Source organism: Polistes canadensis, unplaced genomic scaffold, assembly GCF_001313835.1.
Source record: "Polistes canadensis isolate GaletaPanama2010 unplaced genomic scaffold, ASM131383v1 scaffold_152, whole genome shotgun sequence".
Lineage (NCBI taxonomy): Eukaryota > Metazoa > Arthropoda > Insecta > Hymenoptera > Vespidae > Polistes > Polistes canadensis.
The window spans coordinates 210,662-220,292 of record NW_014569699.1 but is presented as its reverse complement, the minus strand read 5'-3'; the positions used below and the strand labels follow the sequence as shown (position 1 = coordinate 220,292).

Genomic DNA, 9,631 nt, shown 5'->3' with positions numbered 1-9,631 from the left:
CTTTCTCTCTCTCTCTCTCTCTCTCTCTCTCTCTCTCTCTCTCTCGGGGATATGTATGTGTGCGCTTGCAATTAACCTTTCGAATGTTGTAAATAGTTTTTTTTTGATAAATCTAAGACAATGCCGGAGTATATAATAATTATGATTTCAATGTTATTTTGACTTGTTTAAATTAATTTTATTTCATTTAAACGCATTCGAATTGTTAATCATTGAAATATAATTGGTTTGTGTTTTTTTATTGTATATATTTTGTATATTTTTCTATATTGAAATTTAATTTATTTCTTGTACGTATTATCGATTAATTTTATACAATAATTATGGATATTCAAAGTATTTAATAAAACTATTGAATTTTAATTTAATTTTAATATGCTGCAATGGATTAATCAAAGTTTTAAAGTATTATATTATTATTATCATTATAATTGTGGTCTTTTAATATTTCACGTTTTGATTTGATGTTTCTTCTATTTTAATATAACTGATTTTAAGAAAAATTATTCTCATTTTGTTTTGAGATTTTTGTAAATCAACGAAACATATAAAACGCAAAGTTATTGAATAACCTTTGTATGTGTTGTACGAAGGAAGAACTAATAATACTCTTCATGCATAAAACTACAAATGTGTATTTATATGTTTATTTGATACAAGCCAAATTAATGTCTCATCAAATGACAAATTGTATTATTAATATTATTATTATTATTTTTATTATTATTATTTTGCGATTGTGAGGTCTTTTATTTTAAAGATTAAGGTATTACAAAAAACTTTTATGTTGTACAATATTTTACTTTTGAATAATTTGACATTATTTATGTGATGAGAGTATGTGTGTGTGATAGAGAGAGAAAGGGAGAGAGTTACGTTGAGACTAGTAAAAAAAGAAAAAAGAAAGAAAGAAAAATCAAACCAGTTCAGCATTTATTTATCCAAAAAAAAATTTATAATAAAAAATAATTACCAACAGGAATATAAGAATATATATAAATTTATTGTTACATTATTATAAAATAAACAGTTCAATGATAAAACATGTTAGATTTTGATTATTCAACGAAAATTATTTTTAAAGGTCAAACAGAAAAGTGTGTGTGTCCTAAGCCCAGCCAAAGAAGGAGGGTTCGGGGGTGAGTCTAGCAACCTACCTTCGGTAAAAACAATACCCCGGAAATAGCAATAAAAAGCTATAACAGGACGAAGTCCTAATAAAAAGAAAAAGAAAAAGAAAAAAAAGAAGAAATAGAAATGTATTTGATTATTTCTTTTCCATATTAAGTTAATAGAAAATTTAAACTGATTGAAATCAAGATTTTCTTATTTTGGTAAATAACAAAAAGTAAAAAAAAATATCTAAAAAGAATGAGAGATGAAACATGTTTTAGCCTTTGGTATTCTGTAAATGTTTAAAAAACAATATAATTAAAATTAACGCTACATTTGTATGTGTTTACATTGTTTATTGACTTTCTCGGTATTTTGTTCTTCATGTTTCAGTTAACTAACGTTGAAGTAAAAAGGATTATGAAGGTACAAACAAAAGATTTAAAAAAGTAAGGTTCATCTGATAATGTGCCTTATTTATATTAACCCCTTGCACTATTCGGAACCTCAGGAAATGCCAGGCCAAACGCGTCTGCCTCGATCATCGCGGTGAAAAGCGAGCGGCGGAGCGCGCGTGTGCCGAAATTTGAAACCTATTTTTACCACCGAGCGCAAAATAGTCGTGTTTGTATTTACTTCACGCGATGAAACTCTTGTGAAATTTAAATGAATTTTAATCAAAAACTTTTAAAAAATTCTTTAATTATCACATAAGATGAAAAAAATTCTGAATAAATAATAATAATATATAATTAATTACTACAAAATAAAAATATATAAAAGCAAATCCACGGCAGTAGTATTTGAACATCAAACCTAAAACTGAAAAACACAATGTAAATAACCAATTAAGTATGAACAAAATATTAAATTGAAGAGTACTTACAAATATAAATTTAATATTTTTGCATGGTATGGTATTTTTTTTTATATATATATATATATATATAGCAGGTGCTATCTAGAATGTAGGCACACACAATCCTATTCGAGATGTTCATACTTGGTCTAAAACTAAGACCACGAGTCCGACTCGTGATATTCATATTCGGCCTGAAATGTCGAGTACGAGTCGGACTCGTGATATACATGTTCGGCCTGAAATGTCGAGTTACGAGTCAAGCTCGTGATATTCATGTTTGATCTGGAACTGAACAACGAGCCCGGCTCGTGACATCCTTATTTGGCCTAAAATTTTCATCACGAGTTAAATTCGTCAAAATAGGGCAAGGGGTTAAAAAAAAAAACATTCAATATTAACAGCGCTATTAGGTGGTAAATGCAAAAAAAAAAAAAAAGAAAAAGCGTTTGTTATTTATATTGTTAGTTATATTGTTCCGTACGTGGGTAATTTATTTATTGATTATAAAACTTGATTTACGTTTATAGATTATGTTGTATTATTATTTGATTTACGTACTAATATGCGCATATAAAATTACTAGTCGACCGATAGTGTACTCCCTTAAGACTTGTTTTATTCTTTATTATTTGTTTATTTATTACTTTTATTTATGAAATTTTATTTTTTGTATTCGTATGTAATAATTAATTACTTTATTAATTCATTTGATATAAAATAAAGAGTCTCGTTTATAAATTTAACGAGTAAAAGTAAACGATTTTTTGTTCTTCAACACAATGCATCGATTTCGATGATCACTCACTACACTACCCCCTTATTAATTATTTTTCATTCAAAACAATATCTTAAGCATATCAAATGATATTTTTTTAAGTTACATAATTTGTAACCTCTTTTTAAATTCACATCCCTTATTCCCTTACCATTGCAAAAATTCTTTTATCTAATCCTTGTTCAAATTATCCCTTATTCGAACTTCTATCTGTTTCCTCAGAAACCCAAATAATCAAATAATTTGTTTTGTCTTTCTTTTCCTATCACCTTGAGCACTATTTCAACCCTTTTATTTTTTACTATAATTCTAATTTCTTTTTTTAACCATTCATTTAACGTTACTTTTAATTAATTATAATTATTTATATTAATTTTGTGTTGATGATGACGACGAGGCAATGCAGTTTGTTTGAAAAGACCGTTCCTGCCCGACAAAAGCCTTCAAATTATTTGTGATAAGATATCTGAAGAAAAGAAAAATTAAAACCACACATACAACATGACATATAAAACGTGATGCTAATTAACGGTTTAATTACTTTCGATTATTAGTTTTTTTTTTTCTTTAGATAAACCCTTTAAAATGTAACAACGATGGAAATGGTTAGTAGAATGGATTGGTGACCTGTACGAGAAAATAAGAACAGTGTATTGTTAATTTCAGGGTTACTACACTAATTCTTTGATAGTATTAGATAGGTGTGACAAAGTGTTATGTAAAAAGGATACTAGAACACGTTAAAAGGGGGAAAGTAGAAAAGATACAATTAAACTGTTATGCTGTTTTAGCTAATAACTTGTTAAGTTGTCACAAATATAAATAATTGTTTTACATCTTCGAGATATACTTTGTATTGTACACATTTTATTTTTTGTTGTTACCATAATCAGAGAAACAAGACTGCATTTACACATTTATCGGTTGTTTAATAATTATTTATTGGATGAATTGTTCATTAGTGTGAGTATGACGTTGTACCCCGATCCTAGTCCAAATGAATTTTGTTTCTAAATATTTTGGAAATTTTTAATATTTGTTCCTTGATTTGATTTATCTATAATACATCTTGGGAAAAAGGTATCGTTACTTGTTTGTGTTTGAATCTTTAACAATTTCCAGGACAAATATTTTTCCTGTTCACGCTTTTGTCAAATTGACTATGTATTATAAAATGCAATATATTATTATATATATAATCACAGAAATTGTGTTACTCCATTGATGTATCTTTAATAAATAATTATAAAAATATATATATGTATATATTATATAAATATATATATCATATGTATATATATTACTCTAATTATAGTCTCCATTTTTTTTTGTTATCCTTAATTAGATCCTTAAATGAATAGAATGTTAATTAGTTTTTATGAAAGATGTGATTCGTTGAGATTACACTAGAACGTGTAATTTGTTATTTTATAAAACAAGAGAATAGATATACTAAGAATATTATTAAACAATTTTTTGTCCGCGCGTTGATAATTTTTCTCATCTATATTAAACTTTTATTTTAATTAAATTAATTTGTGAGTAATTTTTTGTGCACTCTTCTATGTTTTAAAATTTATTATTAAATATTTTCTTTTTTGGATAAACTCAAATAAATTGTCAATGTTGAATATTAATGTTTCTCACTCTCTCTCTCTTTCTCTCTTAGATTATTATCATATAATAATTAATAAAAGATATATTATTTTAGAAAATATATAATACATATATATATAAATAATTGTTTCATAAATTAATATTTATTGTACACACTTTTGTACAAAATGAAGTTACATTACATATTATAAGGAGAAGAAAAATAATAATAGCAATAATATATATTTTGTAATTAATTAATTAAAAATAAAATATTACATTTTCGATATATTAAATAATATATTTACACAAATGTTAACATATTGGTCAATGTAATATAATCAAAGTGATAAATGGATAACTTTTTTTTATGTTACAGGAGTAAATAAATATTGGTTATCCAATACAAGAATTACGAGATCCATGAGGATGGCTGATGAAAGTATAAAGAAAAATGGTAAATTTTCTATTATGTTTGCTTTTATTTTTTTTTTAATATTTCCTTTTAAGACGATAAATACAAATGATCACTAACCGTTTGCTCGTTCGTATGTGATTAAAAACAAAGTTGAAAAAGTTACTTAAAATATAAAAAGAAAGTTAAAAGAAACGAAAAGATTAGGTTATTTTAATATTTTAATAAGCTAATTTCTTTTTTTCTGCGTTATTGTAACCAATTTTTCGAAGCATGCCAATTTTTGTATTCTTCTTTTTTTTTTCTACGAATAAACTTGTATACGTCCTATGTTATAAATATAAACCAGTTTTTTGTGCTTTTTCTTTTTTTTTTTTTCCTTTGATTATTATTGATTCCAGATGTTGGTGCAACAACTATTAATTCTACGTTTCAATGCAAAAGTTGCAACGTTATCTTCGCCAACGAGGAATTGTTTAAACAGCATGAATCTTTTTGTATTATTACTCAAGAAACATGCGGTGTGACTGGGACTGGGACTGGGACTGGGACTAAGACTAAGACTGGGACTGAGACTGTGGCTGGGGGTGGGAGTGGAGGTGTTGGTATTAGCATTGGTGTTTTTGAGAGTGGGAGTGGGGGTGGCGGTGATTCCATAGGTGGAGACAGTGGTGGGGAATGTGGGATTGATGAAGAATTTCCGGAAAGTGTTAAAGTAATCGTACCTTCGTTGGCATACAGATGTCCCTATTGCGAGACAAGTTATGCTAAATGTGGAAATTTGAAGAGACACCTCAAAATTGGTTGTGGTCGTGATCCTAATTATTTTAGGAATAAACAATAAATGAGAAGAGCAGAGGAGAAAAACAAAAATGAAGAAGACGAAGAGAAGAATGCAATTCAATTTCAAATGCATGCGCAAATCGATTTACAATTCGTTAAAACGTTATTTGCGTATTCGTTGAAAGATTATTATTATTATTATTGTATATATTTTTATTTGCCATAATGTTTCGAACATTATTTTTTAAATCTTTATTAACCATTTGATACTTGGGCAGTTTTTTTTAAAGAGATTATACTATAGAGAATAGTATAATATAAAAATTATCGTTTTTGGTTGTACGTTGAAATTTTGTGGTAAGGATTTTTTCTATGGTGTATTTTTGTTAACAAAAATATTTTAATAATCAACTACTGTGTTACTATAAATATTACAAATTTAATGAGATAAACGTTGCTTTTAATGTCCCAAACGCAGAATTTCTAAGCGCCTATAAGCGTCCACAGTAGTATTCATAAGCTATCTTAACTGATTTTCTATTTTCTAGTATTAAATTAATAGAAAATAATTTCTATAATATAACATCATGCAGTGATGTTAATATATTTGTAATGATCTTGTTTTAAATTGTTTTGTTATATGTAAGACCCATTTTAGGAGTTGACAAGGGACTAAATAAGACCCCATAAGTTCTTCTGTTCATTCTTAAAATGGATCCCATGCTATTTATATGAATAAAATTATTTAAGAGGCTAAAAAGATTATTTATACATTGTGTATATTACGGTATGTTTATCCTGATTTGACAAATGTGATTGATAAATTGAAAAAAAGAAAGTCGAATCGTAGATTTCTATTCGATCCTATCTTTGTATTCATTTTCCCCATAAACCTCACTTTTCCCATATTTCACTTATTATATATAATAATTGTGTATCACATCATATTTATAAGAATCATATCAACGTCACAGAGCACTTCTTCGAAATCTGTAATTATATTAATACAACTTTGTATTTATAATAAAAAAGAAAGAAACAAAAATATTCCTTCTTGAATACACTTAACAACAATGAGTTTTTTTTGTCTTTAATATTAAAGAAATTAACTTGACCAATAATAACAATTTGCAGGTATATAATATGTCAACATATTTGAATAATTCGACAGGAATCTTAAATCTAATTACTGTTACGTGAGAACAAAACACAAAAAAAAGATTAAACAAATATTTTATACAAACTTGTTCCTGTTTTAATGTCTTCTCGACGTTCGTCGATATTTAAAAGTTAAGTATTATTTCATTTTTTGTTTAGCTCACATTTTTCCTTCGATTATGTTTCAAGATTCAATGAACAACGTATTGGATTCCATCATTATTCCTGTGTCCAATAATAACAACGATACAAACGGAATAATTAAAATAATTAATCTGTCAGAAGAAGAATTAAGAAAATTATTTATAAAAATTAATTGAAACAATATAAAAGATTGTTCTCGTTTAATCGATGAACCTGAAAGATAAACTGATCGTATAATGTGATCGTGAAAATATTTGATCAGATACCAATGAATATTAATTCTCATATGAAATCACATTATTCATTTTATTGTGGTCAGGTGTTAATATTGTTCGAAGAAACCTAATTTTATTTTTCTAACATGTATCTCTACGTTCGTAAAAAACACATGGACCCAGAAGTTACACACAGATCATTGATCCTACGCAAATAACAATTTTAGATTTTATTGTTGAATAATAATAATAATGATTGCATTTGCGAAAAGAGGAGGAAATGCACTTAAAAAAACAAAAGATAAATACTTTTCTAATTGAAGCCACGTGTGTGTCACCTATCGTTGCCCCCATCTGAAATTGTTGGAAATAATTCATGAGAATATTTTATACCACACGAGATAATAATCACGAAATGTTGTTATTTATTTGTTATGTGTTGTATCGAACACATCGTTATAATTAATATATATATATATATATATATATATATATATAGCTGTAATATAGAAAATATACGTGTTTTTTTTTGAAATATTATAAATACGAATAAAACTTGTCTATCCAAATGTAATTATTTTTTTCTTTTTTTTTTTTTTGTTTCTTTTTTAGGATATTTAAAATAAGAGGGGGTGGAGAAGACGGCTAAACGAAAAGAAAAAGAAAAAGAAAAACATTTTATCTTCTCTTCGTTTGATTTTTCTTACGGTTGCCCTTTTATTTTTTTTTCATTTTTTTTATTTTTTTTTTCCTTTTTTTTTCTTTTTCCCCCGAATATCTTTCCAACTAAAATTCGTACTGACCCATGTATTATTCCTTTTTTCAGATCTATTCACGAGCTTCAAAACGGCCAGTCAACAGCTCTGTTACTTGAACAGATACTACAGAAGTATCGTCAGGTATCCTTGTATGAATTGTAGCAGTGTCTATAACAAGAGAGGAAGCCTGATGACACATTTGAGATACGAATGCGGCCAACCACCAAGATTCAAGTGTCCCTATTGCGATATGATATCAAAGAAGACGTCTAATGTTCAACAACATATTAGGAGAAAACACAAGGGTTTTGTCGTTTATGTACAGGATACACGTTTGTCTCCGAATTTTTCATATAATCCTTCTACCAATCGACATATTATTTAATTTATAACAATTATCGAGTAACAATTAATTATATTTACGATCACTTTCGTTAATGATTTCTTTAATTCATGATTTTAATATACATATATATATAGATAGTATGGTATACTATACAGGGTGTTTCCTATAACGTATTATCTACTCCAGGATAGCAATCTTTTTTTATTGTTTTTTAATATTCTTTATATATTCCTGAAGTGTGGAGATTTTACGTAAAATGAAATATACTGTATTTATATACTATACATTTTATTATATATCTATTATTAACAATATTTAAACCTATCATGACTGATCGAAATGTTTATGATTAACGATTTTATATGGGAAATTTCAGTAAGACATCAAAATTTTGATAGGTTCAATGTTAGATAGTTATTTTACTTTTATTTTTCTTCAAATAAGTTGTAAGAGTTCTATGAAGGTCCATCAACAACCCTCTCTTGTATATAATACTTATTTATTTATATTACAATATATATATATATATATATATATATATAATTTTATCTTTATCGTATCGTTTTGGTTCACGAATTTCTTTTGAAAATTATTTTTATAAAATAATTTTTCTCGAATAACTATAGAAAGAGAACGATTGTTCAACTTATACAAAACTTCCTTTATCCGAACAGAGTTATAGTTATCTATTATAATAATTCGGATACTGGATATTGGAGATTTTCATGAGAGCAAATTATTAACGTAAATGTCCTTTGAAAAACGTTTATTTAAATTATTTATTTATTTTTTTAAATTATTAGATGCGTTCTCAAGTAATTAATTAGGATAATCAATATTGTAATTAGCCGATATCAATCTTGTTGCTATACTAATAACACTGATTCATTTAGTTTAAAGTTATTATATATAACTATAATATCTTTTTTCTTTTTTTAATAAGTACTTCTATGTGTGTGCGTGCGTGCGTGCGTGCGTGTGTGTGTGTGTAAACGTGTTAATTGTTTTTGTTTTTTGCTTTTTTAGTTTATTTAAACTACAGCAATAAACGAATAAACAATATTATTTTTGTACTGTCAGGGGTACGAAAAATATGCCATACTTTATACTTGTATAAAGTTGACAATCATTGTTTTTTTAAATATTATAGACTGATTTTACGATACGTTTTATTTAAGATAATTATCAATGGACCGACTGGACTTGTAATTTGATTTTATGAAAATTTTTACAAGAAATACGTTTTTGTAAAGTGTGAAAGATGTTAACGATTATAAAATCTCAATGAAATCATAAAGATTATTTTCCAATCAACATTTAAACCTACGTATAAATCCTTTTTATCGGAAATACTTTTTGGTTTATTGTTACAAAAAAAAAAAAAAAAGAAAAAAAAAACGAAAAGTAGTCTAAACGATTTGATTGAAATTTTAAATAAGTTATGATAAGTCATTATATAATTGCAA

General features: G+C 26.4%; 1 protein-coding gene across 37 annotated transcripts in view; it reads left to right on the top strand.

The window, feature by feature from the left end:
- The window catches only part of LOC106788730 (longitudinals lacking protein, isoforms A/B/D/L-like), a 267,171-nt gene that overhangs the window by 53,461 nt on the left and 204,079 nt on the right, over positions 1-9,631 (top strand). The window contains exons 7-8 of one of the 37 annotated variants that reach the window (XM_014752251.1): positions 4,726-4,803; positions 7,888-8,219. The exons of 35 other annotated variants lie outside the window; for them this stretch is intronic. In XM_014752251.1, coding sequence (XP_014607737.1) covers positions 4,726-4,803; positions 7,888-8,204 — 395 coding nt within the window. In that variant the 3' untranslated portion in view covers positions 8,205-8,219. Of the gene's footprint in view, positions 1-4,725; positions 4,804-5,162; positions 6,383-7,887; positions 8,220-9,631 lie in introns of those variants that run through there. One more of the 37 variants, XM_014752234.1, reaches the window with a different exon arrangement.